Here is a 17,500-nt window from a genome sequence, read left to right on the forward strand (position 1 = left end):
CTCTCCCCCTCTCCTCTCCTCTCCCTCCTCCTCTCCTCTCCTCTCCTCTCCTCTCCTCTCCTCTCCTCTCCTCTCCTCTCCTCTCCTCTCCTCTCTTCTCCTCTGCTCTCTCTCTCTCTCCTCTCTCTCTCTCTCCTCTCTCTCTCTCTGGCCTTGCTCTGGTGGAGGGATTGGAGGAGGCTGTGCCATCATGTTAACGTTAGCCTCAGTTAAACCTTGCGACGACTGAGCTGTGTTCTGGTCATGTGACACTACACATATTTAATTGAGGCCCTTTATTATTTCAATTTAGCTGGAAATACATTGATACATCATTCAGTAACATTTTCAGAGCCTTATAACAAAAACATTATTACGGTCACCATTGTGACCAGTGGGATTCTTTTTACTCAAAATGTGAGTATTACCAAGTCACCTTGTGTTCTTAAAACAATGACAATAAACATAGTTTTATTAGGTTGAAATAATGTGGTTGTGTACTTATTTTTTCTGTTAACTTATTATGGATTGAAAACTGAAAAGCAAACCAAATGTGCTATATATAGCCTACCGTCTGCGTCGAGTATATGAAATAAAGGCATCTAAATGATACATTTTTTCTTAAAAAAAAAAAACAAGCTCAATCAAAAGATTCTACATGATTCCAAAATAGTGAAGAAATTACTTTAGGAAGAACAAAGCAGTGGGTGATGTTCTCAAGGCCTTAACATCAGACAAACCCCTCCCATTCTCCATACAGACGGATGCATCTAACCCTAACCCTAACCCTAAAACTGAAATAAAGTAAAAAAAAAAAAAGTTACAAAATCTGCCCATTTTCGCCCAAAAAAACGGGCAAAATCGGCAAAAAATAGTGTTTGCAATATCCCTGGGTGCTTGGTCTAGATACGCCCCTGTCAGCGGGTATTGCGAGTACAAGAAGAGCGCTGTGATACAGGAGGTGAATAAGATTTATTCTTCTTCCTGCTCCTTTTGTCCATGGAATGGCTATTTATGATTTTTTAATGAAGAAACTATGATTGTATTATTCCATGTGCAAATAAAAACTCTGAACTGAACTGAACTGAACTGAACTGTGTTGCTGAGTGTGTTGCTTTAAGTCCAGACAGGAAGTGACATCATTTACCAGAAACAAATGTCGAGGTTGTCTGCTCTTCCTGCTGGGCTTCATCAGCGTCCCCTCCTTCACCAACACCGGAGGAAACACACACTTCATCAGCGTCCCCTCCTTCACCAACACCTGAGGAAACACACACTTCATCAGTGTCCCCTCCTCATGAACACCTGAGGAAACACACACTTCATCAGCGTCCCCTCCTTCACCACACCTGAGGAAACACACACTTCATCAGCGTCCCCTCCTTCATGAACACTTGAGGAAACACACACTCATCAGCGTCCCCTCCTTCATGAACCACCTGAGGAAACACACACTTCATCAGCGTCCCTCCTTCATGAACACCTGAGGAAACACACACTTCATCAGCGTCCCCTCCTTCACCAACACCTGAGGAAACACACACTTCATCAGCGTCCCCTCCTTCATGACACCTGAGGAAACACACACTTCATCAGCGTCCCCTCCTTCATGAACACCTGAGGAAACACACACTCATCAGCGTCCCCTCCTTCATGAACACCTGAGGAAACACACACTTCATCAGCGTCCCCTCCTTCACCAACACCTGAGGAAACACACACTTCATCAGCGTCCCCCTCCTTCACCAACACCTGAGGAAACACACACTTCATCAGCGTCCCCTCCTTCATGAACACCTGAGGAAACACACACTCCATCAGCGTCACCTCCTTCACCAACACCTGAGGGAAACACACACTTCATCAGCGTCCCCCTCCTTCATGAACACCTGAGGAAACACACACTTCATCAGCGTCCCCTCCTTCATGAACACCTGAGGAAACACACACTTCATCAGCGTCCCCTCCTTCATGAACACCTGAGGAAACACACACTTCATCAGCGTACCCTCCTTCACCAACACCTGAGGAAACACACACTTCATCAGCGTCCCCTCCTTCACCAACACCTGAGGAAACACACACTTCATCAGCGTCCCCTCCTTCATGAACACCTGAGAAACACACACTCCATCAGCGTCCCCTCCTTCACCAACACCTGAGGAAACACACACTTCATCAGCGTCCCCTCCTTCACCAACACCTGAGGAAACACACACACTTCATCAGGGGGAGGGGGGGGGGGGGGTGGCAGATAGACCACTGCACTTCCGCGTTACATTGAAATCACGGAGGAGATTGCGGGGGGGAGCAAATTAATGAATGTGGATGAGAGCCTTGATGTAAGTGATTGCAGATACGGCTGTGGGGGGGCGCTAGAGACATGATCCAATAGACTTTTATGCGCCTGAGTCTCCTGAACACGGCGCGACCCATTCCTAATCGTTCAGAACTAAATCGGCCGAGATAAAGTTCCTTTTTCAGCACCTACTCCCCATACGCTGCGCGAAACCGGGTTAGGACGTTCCATCAGCTCCATCCATCCACCTGGAGACTCGATGAGGTAATTGTAGATGTCGCCATAGACGCGCCTGGCCATTGAGTGGATCGTTTTCCATTCTCCTGTTCGGCTGAACATCTTGCACCGGCCCCGAAGCAGGCACCAGCTCCCCCTCTGATGGAACGCTCTAACCCGGTTCGCGCCGCGGCGCGTGCCGTCAGAATACGTTGGCAATCTGCGCATGCGTGTGGGGTGGGACTGAAAAATGGACTTTATCTCGGCCGATTAAGTTCAGATCGATTGAAATGGGTCGCGCCGTGTTCAGGAGACTTACATCAGGCTCTCATCCACATTTATTAATTTGCTCCCCCCCGCTATCTCCTCCGTGATTTCAGAATCCCAGAAGTGTTGCGGTGGTCTATGGTCTGTTATCAGAGTTACCCTGCCGGGCTGGACGAGGTCCTTCTGGCCCAGGACACTGAACTCTATGTTGACCAGACACAACAAGTTCTCCTGAGAGAGAGAGAGAGAGAGAGAGAGAGAGAGAGAGAGAGAGAGAGAGAGAGAGAGAGAGAGAGAGAGAGAGAGAGAGAGAGAGAGAGAGAGAGAGAGAGAGAAAGAGAGAGAGAGGGAGGGAGAGAGAGAGAGAGAGAGAGAGAAAGAGGGGGGGAGAGAGAGAGGAGAGAGGGAGAGGGGGAGAGAGAGAGAGCGAGAGAGAGAGAGGGAGAGAGAGAGAGAGAGAGAGAGAGAGAGAGGGAGAGAGAGAGAGAGAGTGAGAGAGAGAGAGAGGGGGAGGAGAGAGGGAATGAGAGGGAGATAGGGATAAACAGAGAGAGAGAGGGGGCAGAGAGAGACAGAAAGAGAGGGAGAGAGGGATAAACAGAGAGAGGGGGGGAGATTTGGAGAGAGAGGGAGAGGAGGGAGGGAGAGAGATGGAAAGAGAGGGAGAGAGAGAGAGAGAGACGAGGGATGGAGACAGAGGGGAAAGAGAGGGAGGGAGACAGAGGGAAAGAGAGGGAGAGAGATAGAGAGAGGGAGAGAGACAGAGGGAGAGAGGGATAAAGAGAGAGAGAGAAAGAGGGGGGGGAGCAACGTTTAAAGTGTTCATTTTGTTTCAAGGTAATGCATTAAAGAGGTCCTGCATCAGGATCAGTCCTTTATTAACCCTTTCACTGCCGCACTACCAAACGGTTAACCCTTTACTATCACACTACCGAACGGTAACCGTCTGTAGTGTGATAGTAAAGGGTTAACCTTCTGCAGTGTGGCAGTGAAAGGGTTAAGTAAACGGCACAACAAGGACTCTGTCTTGGTCCCTTTGGTGCATCAACATCAACAGACAGTATCAGTAAATATACATTTGTAAATTAAAGTAGAGTCAAATAAAATGTTAATATATAAACTAAATTAGAATAAAAATACAATACAATATAATATAGGACAGGGCTCACCCCATGTTTCAAGCTGTCACTCGCTTGATCTGCGAGGTCGGACACTATCGCCACAGCAGCTGAAGAGAGAGAGAGGGGGGGAGAAAGAGAGAGAGAGGGGGGGAGAAAGAGAGAGAGAGAAAGAGAGAGAGAGGTAGAGAGAGAGATAGAGAGAGAGAGAGAGAGAGAGAGAGAGAGAGAGAGAGAGAGAGAGAGAGAGAGAGAGAGAGAGAGAGAGAGAGAGAGAGAGAGAGAGAGAGAGAGAGAGAGAGAGAGAGAGAAAGAAAGAGAGAAAGAGAGAGTAAGGGTTAGTGTTAGAACCAACTCTCAACTGCAAATTAACTGAAATTAATTCCCTGTAAACACCATGAAAGAGACAAGAGGCCAAGACAGCTGCCCTGTCTCATCACCCATCATCTAAGCCAAAACTCCTCCCCTATGACGGCAATTGTAGTCATAATAACCTCCCCCTCCGGTACTAGCTGATGGCAACTGTAATCAGTCAAAGCCGGGATATCTCTCCGTCCTCCCTCCCACCCCACCAACCCTTCCCCGCTGGGTGCTTCAGAGACAACACAGACTCAAGGCTAGAGTAACATGTTTCAACAAATGTACATGTTGATATTAATTAAGGGTTGTGCCATTATTGCTATGCAAATGTAATAATTTCAAGCATCCTTGACTTCCAAGGACAACGATGTAAATAAGTCATTGGCTTTTCGTTTCTCTCCTTGACAAAAGCAAATATGTGATGTAATGATCTGTATATGTTTTGTTGTCTAAAATAAATACCATACCATACAGCTGCCCTGTGAGTGACAGCTGCCCTGTGAGTGACAGCTCCCCTGTGAGTGACAGCTCCCCTGACAGCTCCCCTGTGAGTGACAGAGGAGCGTTCAGTGTGCTCGGTAGTGAGGTCCTACCTTGAGTGTCTTCGTACTCCTTGGAGTCGGGGGAGAGGTTGTTCAGGTAATCTGGAAGAAAACAGAGAAATGAATGCAGACAAACGCTAAAATTAAGAATGTTTTACGGATTGTCGAGGCAGTGATTTAGAATAATGTACATTGATATTAAGAAACGTGACTTCAGAAAGAATACACTGTTATGAAAGAAATTGCTAATTTAATTGTAAATGTATGTAGTTATAGATGGATGGATGGATGGATGGATGGATGGATGGATGGATGGATGGATGGATGGATGGATGGATGGATGGATGGATGGATGGATGGATGGATGGATGGATGGATGGATGGATGGATGGATGGATGGATGGATGGATGGATGGATGGATGGATGGATGGATGGATGGATGGATGGATGGATGGATGGATAGATAGATAGATAGATAGATAGATAGATAGATAGATAGATAGATAGATAGATAGATAGAATAGTTTATTGATTTAGAATGGAATAACATACATTTGAACACAGGTGAACAGGTATAAATATATATATATATATCACCATTTACCAATAGGATTAAATAAACACAATAAAGCCATACGGTTGTTTCATTGTGGTCCTTCATCATTGGTGTCCGTGGAGTTATGTCCTGGTGTGTGGACGTGGGTGGAGTTATGTCCTGGTGGGTGGAGTTATGTCCTGGTGTTGTGGACGTGGGTGGAGTTATGTCCTGGTGGGTGGAGTTATGTCCTGGTGTGTGGACGTGGGTGGAGTTATGTCCTGGTGTTGTGGACGTGGGTGGAGTTATGTCCTGGTGGGTGGAGTTATGTCCTGGTGTGTGGACATGGGTGGAGTTATGTCCTGGTGTGTGGACGTGGGTGGAGTTATGTCCTGGTGTGTGGACCTGGGTGGAGTTATGTCCTGGTGTTGTGGACGTGGGTGGAGTCATGTCCTGGTGTTGTGGACGTGGGTGGAGTTATGTCCTGGTGTTGTGGACGTGGGTGGAGTCATGTCCTGGTGTTGTGGACGTGGGTGGAGTTATGTCCTGGTGTTGTGGACGTGGGTGGAGTTATGTCCTGGTGTTGTGGACGTGGGTGGAGTTATGTCCTGGTGTGTGGACGTGGGTGGAGTTATGTCCTGGTGTGTGGACGTGGGTGTTTGTAGTGTCTGTGTGTCAGGATGGTATAAAAAGAAAAAACCATGGTCAGAGTCTGTGGATACACATGGGTGAACCCGCCACGCCAGGGAGGGGGGGGGGGGGGGGGGGCGATATATTGCAGACAACTTACAATCAAATTGTTCAACTGTGCAATACCAATAATACATGCCAATCACGTATATATACGTTATTGGGAGCCAGCGATTGACGGCCAATCACGTATATATACGTTTTTGACCCTTTTTTTTCGATTTTAATATCCTATTCAATGTCACAGAGCTGTATTTTGCCTGGAAAAGGCATATTGGGACTCCGAAGGTGCAGTACCGGCCAAATCCTCGTAGTGGCGCTGTCTCGAGAATGCAGTAACCCCTGTTGCAGACCGGGTGCCACACTGAAAACGCTCCGGCCGGACTTTTTTACTAACGTGAACCTATGGCTTCACCGGATCGCATTGAATGGCCCTCGGGACCCCCGACTCGCCACGCTGTGGTGGGTTATATCATGGGCCAAATCTACCAGATGGCAATCAAATAATTGGAATATTCTTTTTGGAATCCGACCGGCCACAGGTAAGGAAATTTAACGTCAATTTCAGCTTGATCGTGCAAGGATTTCATAGCCATCGCCCTGATCAGCGTATGTTGTGGTAATAACGAATGCCGTTATTGGCAATCAATTCATCAGAATCGACCCCCCCCCGTTTCATGCATTCATGATGGAACATAATACCGATCATATGCATTTGGATTTTTAACTCTAGCGTGTGTAGGGACAAAACGCCAATGGATTTAACGTTATTAGCATCGCGCCTTATAAATAGCCTCACAGGAATGATCTCAGATCATTCAGAAATAACACTCATATTCACCACGGTATAAAACGGGAACTTATTGATGGAAAATGTATTTATTTTTTGCATCTTGAACGGAAGGTTCATACTGTCAAATGACCACGATATTGTATCCATAGCTATAATATAAAATATAGATTTAGCTCTACAAACAACGTGCTTTTGTAATGGAAAGCTGGCGTTCCAGCCACATTCCAGCCACATTACAATGGCCATGAATGTGTTAATATTCCATTTTATAAACAATAAAAGAATAAAAAGGAATAACACATATTAGAAACCCTTTGTTCACTACTCCCAGCTTCATCTACTTATGATCCACCTCTTTATAGCTGATTTAAACGTGGAGAAGGGGCTTATGGGCTTCAACTCCATTGGTAGGCTATTCCATTGTACTGCTGCTGAATATAGGAATGAGTTTTGGCCTATTTTTCTATTGCATCTCACTGGGACGATGTCTGTATGTTATGGTTTGTAACCGACCCCAATCGCACAACACAAGACAGGTATGAGAGTAAGCCAAAACAGGGCATTTATTTATTACATAACAAAAAGCGGCACAGTCCCTTTAAGGGAGAACACAAAAACACTAGAGTCAAAGAAATAAGGAAAATGCGGCACTGTGCCTTTAAGAGGCGAACAGGCTAAGGGACTAAGGCTAAGGGACAGGGCCAGGGCTAAATGTCAAGGACCAGGACCAGGGGCACTGGAGAGGGGGACAGGGACAGAGGCCCGGAGAGGCGGGCTGGAGACAGGGACAGAGAACTGGGTTAAGGCCTTGGACAGGGCGAGGGCCAGAGCTGCTTACAGGGAATGAGGACAGGGTTCCGACGGCGGAGGCCTGGTACGGAGACAGGGGCCCGACAGCGGAGGCCGGGGGGAAGAGACGCATCCTCCCGTGGAAATAGGGAGCGATGCGCGCCGGCTTGACGTCTGGAGTGGGAACACTGGAAAACCTCCCGTAGAGAATTAGAGAGCGAAGACGGTGTCCCACTCCAGGCAAACGGCGACAGGTGGTGATGGCTGGCACGTCGTCTCACGCCGGAGACGCGGCAGGAGATGGTAACGTACAGGATGGTAACCGTACAGAACTCCATGAACACAGAGTGAACATAGATACAGATACAGATACAGAACGAACACAGAGTCCAGAACATAGAACGACCCGACAAGGACTGGAGGGGAGTCTGCAACCTATGTACTCTCCCGAGGTGATTGCAAACTCCCAACAGGTGCGTGAAGGTAGAGGATCAAGGATGTCCAAGGGTGGGGGCTGGTGAAGAGTAGAGGAGAGTAGACAGGGAAAACACAGGAAAAAGGTCCAGGGACAGGCGAATCCTCACACTGTAGGACTCTCCCTGGTGGCATGTCCGTGTACATCCCTAACCCTGTTAAAATATCCACTAAGGTACTGAGGGACAGTATTCCAGAGTATCTTGTGTACCATGCAGAGGGTTAGGGTCAAGTATCTTGTGTACCATGCAGAGTTTTAATTGAGAGACCCTCTCCTCAACCCTGAGCCACTTGAGGCTGTTAAAATGTGTCTGTGAAAGGTGAGTCCTGGGATGGAGTTTTAACATCAGTCTAACTCATTTGTTCTGAGGTGTCTGTAGCCTACCTTTCAGTGCTACTGTGATGCCAGTGTACCAGGAGGAGCATGCATAGTCATGATGACATTGGATCAGGGCCCCTGCCAGGACTTCTAAGGCTGACCTGTTAATATAGGTGGACACTCTACTGAGAAATTGTATTCTCTGATTGATCTTTGTGACCACCTTTTGTGCCATGCTCACCCCTGATAAGGTGTTGTCCAAAACACATCCTAGGTACGTGACTTCCTCCTTTGCCGTTACCTCGATATCTCCTACCACTACCTTGAACCCAGGAGACCTCTTAAGTCGTATGGCAGAGCCAAAAAGGATAGCTTCGGTTTTACCCAGGTGGAGGGTAACCTGTTTTCGACCAGCCAATGACTGATCTTGACAAGCTCTAGACTGAGTGACCTCTCAACTTCTCTTTTGTCCTGATGGGAGACCATGAGTGCAGCATCGTCCGCAAATAAAAACAATTTACATTCACAGGCAGTTTCATGTCATTGACATATAAAAGAAATAAAAGTGGTCCTAAAATACTCCCTTGCGGCACCCCGCACGTCTGTTGGAGTGAGGAGGAGATGCTCCCATTAATTTCCACTACTTGTTTCCTGCCTCTCAGATATGACTCCATGTTTTCCATCTATATGCTGCCCCTTTAATTTAAAGACATTTGCTATAATTTTTATGCTGACGACAGCCAGTTATATTTTTCTTTTAAACCCCAAAATGTTCAAAAAAACTGTCAGCTCTTGTTGATTGTTTTTCCAAGATCAATTCATGGATGGATAGTAATTTCTTACAGCTGAATAAGGGAAAAACAGAGTTACTATACTTCGGGCCAGACACACAAAAAGCTGATGTTGTAACTGCACTTGGTCCACTAGCCGCTTACCTGAAGCCAAGCTCAAGACATCTGGGGGTCATCTTTGATCAGTTTCTAAATTTTAACGAACACTTAAAGTCACTAACCCGGTCTTGTTTTTTCCAACTAAGATATATTGCAAAATTGCGCCCCAATATCCCATATCACTGTCTTGAACAGGTTATTCATGTTTTTATTTCTTCCAGAATTGACTATTGTAATTCTCTGTTCACTTGCCTTGACAAAGCAGCTTTGGCTAAACTTCAAATCATTCAGAATGCGGCCGCCAGATTGTTAACCAGAACCAAACGCAGAGAACACATTACCCCTGTATTAGCCACGCTACATTGGCTACCTGTAAAATACAGGATTGATTTTTAAATTGCGCTCACCACCTACAAGGCTTTAAAGGGTGAAGCCCCAAGCTACATTGCTGAGCTTATAACCCCTTACTGCCCTAATAGGGCTCTCCGCTCCTCCAACCAAGGAGAGCTCGTCGTCCCCTGGACCAAACTAAAAACCAAGGGTGACCGGGCTTTTTCAGTCGTAGCACCCAAGCTATGGAATCAGCTACCTTATGAAATCAGGTCTGCTGTTAGTGTGGAGTCTTTTAAACAAGGTCTAAAAACCTTTCTATACAGTCAGGCTTTCAATTGATCATGTATGTGGTATAACATGTGTGTATGTGTGATTGTATTTTAATTTATTTATTTTTGAAGTATTCTACAATCTTGTATGTGATGTAATGTGTGTGGTTATTCTATTCTGATTAACCTTTTACTGCCTGTAAAGCACTTTGTGATTTTAATCTGGAAAAGCGCTATATAAATAAAATGTACCTTACCTTACCTTAAGGATGTACTGTTAAAACTCATAGCCTTCAGTTTATATAAAAGTATGTCGTGGTTAACGGTGTCGAAGGCTTTTTGTAAATCTATTAAAACCATCCCACAGAATTGACCTTTGTCCACCTCTGTTCTAATTTGGTCTGTCAGATATAGTAAACATGTGTCTTTGGAATGTGATGTTCTAAATCCAGACTGGAGCTCGTACAACAGGTTGTTTGTAGAGAGGTATTCGTTTATTTGATCATTAATGATCCTTTCTATGACTTTGGACACCGCACTGAGAATCGACACAGGCCTATTGTTATGGTTTGTAACCGACCCCAATCGCACAACACAAGACAGGTATGATGGTTTGCCAAGAAACAGATATTTATTGAGAGACAGGGAAAAAGGGCACTGTCCCTTTAAGGGAGAACACAAATACAGGAATATAACCAGAGGGGAAAAACTAGGTGCCTTTAAGAGGCGGGCAGGAAAAGGGAACACTAAGGGAAGGTTAATGAACGCTAGGGGAAACATTAAAGGAACGCTAAGGGAAGGTTAAAGGAACACTAGGGGAAGGTTAAAGGAACAGAGGAACTAGAGACTAGGAGAAGTCGGGACAAGGAGAGCTAGGGAACAGGAGAACTGGGGACTAGGAGAACTAGGGACAAGGAACTAGGTGGAACTAGAAGGGGAGAACTTGGGACCAGGAACTAGGTGGAACTAGAAAGGGGAGAACTAGGGACAGAGGGGACTGAGGCCCGCGGAGGCGGGCTGGGGAACAGGGAGGAACTGGGGACAGAGACCCGCGGAGGCGGGCTGGGGACAGGGAGGAACTGGGGACTGGTGGGAAAACATCTGGGCCGCTCTGCAGAACAGAGGAGAGGGTTAATATTCAAAAGGGAACAAACAGAGCAGATGCAGAACAGTCCAAATAAACAAAGTAACAAAGTAATAATATCTTCGTGTGACAAACACACAGGGGGAGATGTAATGTCCAAAAATACTATCTAAGTGAGAACAAAAACAGAGTGGGAGATGAAATGTCCAAACTACTAACTAAGTGAGAACTAAAGGAGGCAATACGCTGGGTGAGTGACATCACAATCAAAACTCACCCAGGCGTATGCGTAATGGTACAGGAACAGCAGCGAGACGGGGGCAAGAGGCATTACGCTGGGTGAGTGACATCACAATCAAAACTCACCCAGGCGTATGCGTAATGGTACAGGAAACAGCAGCGGGAACGGGGGCAAGAGGCATTACGCTGGGTGAGTGACATCACAATCAAAACTCACCCAGGCGTATGCGTAATGGTACAGGGACAGCAGCGGGGCGAGGGCATCGCCACCGGGTGGCTGGCTGTCCGAGCCGAGGAACAGAGTGCTGGAACAGTGGCGGTGGCGAGGGTGTCGTCCACCGGGTAGCCGACTGTCGGAGCCGAGGAACAGAGTGCTGGAACAGTGGCGGTGGCGAGGGTGTCGTCCACCGGGTAGCTGCTGTCGGAGCCGAGGAACAGAGTGCTGGAACAGTGGCGGTGGCGAGGGTGTCGTCCACCGGGTAGCCGCTGTCGGAGCCGAGGAACAGAGTGCTGGAACAGTGGCGGTGGCGAGGGTGTCGTCCACCGGGTAGCCGACTGTCGGAGCCGAGGAACAGAGTGCTGGAACAGTGGCGGTGGCGAGGGTGTCGTCCACCGGGTAGCCGCTGTCGGAGCCGAGGAACAGAGTGCTGGAACAGTGGCGGTGGCGAGGGTGTCGTCCACCGGGTAGCCGCTGTCGGAGCCGAGGAACAGAGTGGCGCGCCACACCTTGGTGTGCACGTCGGAACCGAGAGACGCCTCGGGGTGCGTCTGCGAGGAGGAGTGTGCCAAGCACGAGGATCCTTGGAAGATGCGCGTTGCGCGCTGGAGACTGGAGAGCGTGCCAAGCCCTTGAAGATGCGCGTTGCGCGCTGGTGACTGGAGAGCGTGCCAAGCCCTTGCAGATGCGCGTTGCGCGCTGGTGACTGGAGAGCGTGCCAAGCACGAGGATCCTTGGAAGATGCGCGTTGCGCGCTGGAGACTGGAGAGCGTGCCAAGCCCTTGCAGATGCGCGTTGCGCGCTGGTGACTGGAGAGCGTGCCAAGCCCGAGGGTCCGGGAGATGCGCGTTGGTCTAGATGTGCGTCAGGACGAACAGCTGCGCTGGGGTCTGCAGTGGAGCGCTGGGGTGCCTCCCGTGGAAGTACAGGGAGCGCAGAACAGTCTCCTCCACAGGCTACGGCGACAGCAGACGAAGGCTGGAGCAAAACATCTCAAGGCTGGAGAAATCCATATACAGCATTGGTAGACCAGAGGATCTCCCGAAAGAGTCTAGATGTTAGAGAATATGACTCAGCATGAATACAACACGACCCCACGCCGAAACGAGGGGAAGAGCCCTGGTATTTAAAGCCCACAGGGGAACTAATTAGCCTGCCACCACAGGTGCGAGAGGTAATTGATAATAGTCCAGGTGTGGCCACTGAGAGTAAACGAGAGTAAAGAACGAGAGGGTGGGGGCTAGAGAGAGTGAGTGAGAAGGGAATTTCTAACAGTAGGCTTAAAGAAAACAGAGAAAGTTGGTGAGCAGCGGACAAAACCTCACAGTACCCCCCCCTCAACGGGAGCCACCTGGCGACCCAAAACAAATACAGACAGAGTGGCAGGGGGCAAAACAAGACAAAAACAAAAGGTACTGGCCAAGCCAGCAGGGGAAGCCACCACAAGAGTGGGGCTAGCAAAAGAAACAGGGTCGCCGAGGGGTAACTAGGGTAGCAGAGGGGCAACAGGAGGAACTGGCCTAGAGGAAACCGGGCCTAGAGGAACCGGGTCAGGAGGAACTGGGTCCAGAGAACTAGCCTAGAGAACTGGCCAAGAGAACTGGCCTAGAGAACCGGTCTAGAGAACTGGTTTAGAGAACTGGCCTAGAGAATTGGTCTAGAGAACTGGTCTAGAGGAACTGGTCTAGAGGAACTGAGGGGCAAGCAGGGTAGCTAAGGGGTAACCATGGTAGCACCGGGAAAGGGCTAGCAGAGGGAAAGGGTAGCTGCCAAGGCACTGATAGCTACAGGGCCTATGCTAGCTGTACTGCTACATCAACATAGAGGCTGCGCTAGCTGCCGAGCTAGGCTAGCAGGGGGAAAGGGTAGCTGCCAAGGCACTGATAGCTACAGGGCCTATGCCAGCTGTACTGCTACATTAACATAGAGGCTGCGCTAGCTGCCGGAGCTAGGCTGGCAGACAGGGCTGGACCAGCATGAGAGAACAAGCTAGCTGGAAGGACAGTCCTAGCTGTGTGAGATAAACTGACCTTGCTAGCTGAAGGGCAGTCCTAGCAGTGTGAGATAAACTGACCTTGCTAGCTGAAAAGGCAGTCCTAGCAGTGGGAGAAAAACTGACCTTGCTAGCTGAAAAGGCAGTCCTAGCAGTGAGAGATAAACTGACCTTGCTAGCTGAAAAGGCAGTCCTAGCAGTGGGAGATAAACTGACCTTGCTAGCTGAAAGGGCAGTCCTAGCAGTGGGATAAACTACACAAAAAAGTGGAGGCCATGCAGAGGGACCGGGTTAGCTGCTTTGGCCTGGCTAGCTACAGGGCCTATGCCAGCTGCAAGGCTGCATTAACATAGAGGCTGTGCTAGCAGCCGGGGCTAAGCTAGCAGACTGGGGCTCTGCTGAGGGACAGGGTTAGCTGCCAGGGCATGGCTAGCTACAGGGCCCATGCCAGCAGCAAGGGCTGCATAAACATAGAGGCTGTGCTAGCAGCCGGGGCTAAGCTAGCAGACTGGGGCTCTGCTGAGGGACTGGGTTAGCTGCCAGGGCATGGCTAGCTACAGGGCCTATGCCAGCAGTAAGGGCTGCATTAACATAGAGGCTGTGCTAGCCGCCGAGGCAAAGCTAGCAGACAGGGCCATGCTGGTAGTAGAGGCCTAACAAGCTGCAGGGGGGTCAAACAAGGCTAAGAGGGGAGCTAAACAGGGCTAACAGGGAAGCTAACCGGGGAGACCAACAAGCTAACAGGGGAGCTAACAGGCTAACAAGGAAGCTAGAGGGGAGCTAGAGGGAACAAGAAAAAAAGGCAAACTCAACATACACCGTCTGTGCTGGCTGGGGTCATCGATTTGGTGGGGTCGTACTGTTATGGTTTGTAACCGACCCCAATCGCACAACACAAGACAGGTATGATGGTTTGCCAAGAAACAGATATTTATTGAGAGACAGGGAAAAAGGGCACTGTCCCTTTAAGGGAGAACACAAATACAGGAATATAACAAGAGGGGAAAAACTAGGTGCCTTTAAGAGGCGGGCAGGAAAAGGGAACACTAAGGGAAGGTTAATGAACGCTAGGGGAAACATTAAAGGAACGCTAAGGGAAGGTTAAAGGAACACTAGGGGAAGGTTAAAGGAACAGAGGAACTAGAGACTAGGAGAAGTCGGGACAAGGAGAGCTAGGGAACAGGAGAACTGGGGACTAGGAGAACTAGGGACAAGGAACTAGGTGGAACTAGAAGGGGAGAACTTGGGACCAGGAACTAGGTGGAACTAGAAAGGGGAGAACTAGGGACAGAGGGGACTGAGGCCCGCGGAGGCGGGCTGGGGAACAGGGAGGAACTGGGGACAGAGACCCGCGGAGGCGGGCTGGGGACAGGGAGGAACTGGGGACTGGTGGGAAAACATCTGGGCCGCTCTGCAGAACAGAGGAGAGGGTTAATATTCAAAAGGGAACAAACAGAGCAGATGCAGAACAGTCCAAATAAACAAAGTAACAAAGTAATAATATCTTCGTGTGACAAACACACAGGGGGAGATGTAATGTCCAAAAATACTATCTAAGTGAGAACAAAAACAGAGTGGGAGATGAAATGTCCAAACTACTAACTAAGTGAGAACTAAAGGAGGCAATACGCTGGGTGAGTGACATCACAATCAAAACTCACCCAGGCGTATGCGTAATGGTACAGGAACAGCAGCGAGACGGGGGCAAGAGGCATTACGCTGGGTGAGTGACATCACAATCAAAACTCACCCAGGCGTATGCGTAATGGTACAGGAAACAGCAGCGGGAACGGGGGCAAGAGGCATTACGCTGGGTGAGTGACATCACAATCAAAACTCACCCAGGCGTATGCGTAATGGTACAGGGACAGCAGCGGGGCGAGGGCATCGCCACCGGGTGGCTGGCTGTCCGAGCCGAGGAACAGAGTGCTGGAACAGTGGCGGTGGCGAGGGTGTCGTCCACCGGGTAGCCGACTGTCGGAGCCGAGGAACAGAGTGCTGGAACAGTGGCGGTGGCGAGGGTGTCGTCCACCGGGTAGCCGCTGTCGGAGCCGAGGAACAGAGTGCTGGAACAGTGGCGGTGGCGAGGGTGTCGTCCACCGGGTAGCCGCTGTCGGAGCCGAGGAACAGAGTGCTGGAACAGTGGCGGTGGCGAGGGTGTCGTCCACCGGGTAGCCGACTGTCGGAGCCGAGGAACAGAGTGCTGGAACAGTGGCGGTGGCGAGGGTGTCGTCCACCGGGTAGCCGCTGTCGGAGCCGAGGAACAGAGTGCTGGAACAGTGGCGGTGGCGAGGGTGTCGTCCACCGGGTAGCCGCTGTCGGAGCCGAGGAACAGAGTGCTGGAACAGTGGCGGTGGCGAGGGTGTCGTCCACCGGGTAGCCGACTGTCGGAGCCGAGGAACAGAGTGGCGCGCCACACCTTGGTGTGCACGTCGGAACCGAGAGACGCCTCGGGGTGCGTCTGCGAGGAGGAGTGTGCCAAGCACGAGGATCCTTGGAAGATGCGCGTTGCGCGCTGGAGACTGGAGAGCGTGCCAAGCCCTTGAAGATGCGCGTTGCGCGCTGGTGACTGGAGAGCGTGCCAAGCCCTTGCAGATGCGCGTTGCGCGCTGGTGACTGGAGAGCGTGCCAAGCACGAGGATCCTTGGAAGATGCGCGTTGCGCGCTGGAGACTGGAGAGCGTGCCAAGCCCTTGCAGATGCGCGTTGCGCGCTGGTGACTGGAGAGCGTGCCAAGCCCGAGGGTCCGGGAGATGCGCGTTGGTCTAGATGTGCGTCAGGACGAACAGCTGCGCTGGGGTCTGCAGTGGAGCGCTGGGGTGCCTCCCGTGGAAGTACAGGGAGCGCAGAACAGTCTCCTCCACAGGCTACGGCGACAGCAGACGAAGGCTGGAGCAAAACATCTCAAGGCTGGAGAAATCCATATACAGCATTGGTAGACCAGAGGATCTCCCGAAAGAGTCTAGATGTTAGAGAATATGACTCAGCATGAATACAACACGACCCCACGCCGAAACGAGGGGAAGAGCCCTGGTATTTAAAGCCCACAGGGGAACTAATTAGCCTGCCACCACAGGTGCGAGAGGTAATTGATAATAGTCCAGGTGTGGCCACTGAGAGTAAACGAGAGTAAAGAACGAGAGGGTGGGGGCTAGAGAGAGTGAGTGAGAAGGGAATTTCTAACAGTAGGCTTAAAGAAAACAGAGAAAGTTGGTGAGCAGCGGACAAAACCTCACACCTATAGTTCCCTGGGTCTAGTTTATTGCCTTTTTTGTGAAGCGGAATGACTCTGGCTTGTTTGAGATCATAGGGAAACTGTCCTTGACCGATAGATAGATTTGCAATGTGTGTTAAGCCGGAGGCGATGGACTCAGCTGCATTCCTAAGAAATCTAGCAGGTCCTGTCCTGTTGCCTTGTTGGAATTGAGCACCCTCAGTTTTTTCAAAACTGTGTCCTCAGTCACACTCGCAAAGGAGAAGGAATCTGTCTGGATACCTTTCTGTTTGTAGTACTCCCCTACCTGTTTTCCCCCATACATGCCAGTTGTACTTGGCAGTCTCTTAACTAGGGTATTCGCTATGGTGTTAAAAAACTAGAATCATGTTTTATTTTTATGTTTTTTGGTAGTTTTTATTGTTTTTTTTACTACCGGGCAGTCCGGTAGAGAGAGAGAGAGAGAGAGAGAGAGAGAGAGAGAGAGAGAGAGAGAGAGAGGAAGAATGGGAGATAGACGGGGGGAAGACATTTGGCAAAGGTTGCCGGGTCAGAGCGCCCCATGTTTTTAGCTTTTGTCCTGAGCTTGTTTCCATACCCTGTTTGCTTTAAGCACTTCCATAATTTTTGTGGATTCGATTTATTCTCGATAAAAAGACACACAGTAATTATAGTCTCAGACACACAGTAATTATAATCTCAGACACACAGTAATTATAGCCTCAGCTGTCTGTCCTGACTGTGATGGTTTCAGCTGTCTGTCCTGACTGTGATGGTTTCAGCTGTCTGTCCTGACTGTGATGGTTTCAGCTGTCTGTCCTGACTGTGATGGTTTCAGCTGTCTGTCCTGACTGTGATGGTTTCATCTGTCTGTCCTGA

The 17,500-nt window shown here is 49.4% G+C and overlaps 1 protein-coding gene across 1 annotated transcript in view; it reads right to left on the reverse strand.

The window, feature by feature from the left end:
• Positions 1 to 17,500, reverse strand: part of LOC311229377 (FYVE, RhoGEF and PH domain-containing protein 5-like) — a gene marked incomplete at both ends in the record, with an annotated part of 193,490 nt that overhangs the window by 52,031 nt on the left and 123,959 nt on the right. Inside the window, 4 exon segments of the mRNA XM_084315464.1 lie at positions 1,127 to 1,195; positions 2,921 to 2,992; positions 3,931 to 3,989; positions 4,833 to 4,883. Coding sequence (XP_084171590.1) covers positions 1,127 to 1,195; positions 2,921 to 2,992; positions 3,931 to 3,989; positions 4,833 to 4,883 — 251 coding nt within the window.

This window comes from Notolepis coatsorum (genome assembly GCF_963971535.1).
Source record: "Notolepis coatsorum genome assembly, chromosome: 6".
NCBI classification, from domain to species: Eukaryota; Metazoa; Chordata; class Actinopteri; order Aulopiformes; family Paralepididae; genus Notolepis; species Notolepis coatsorum.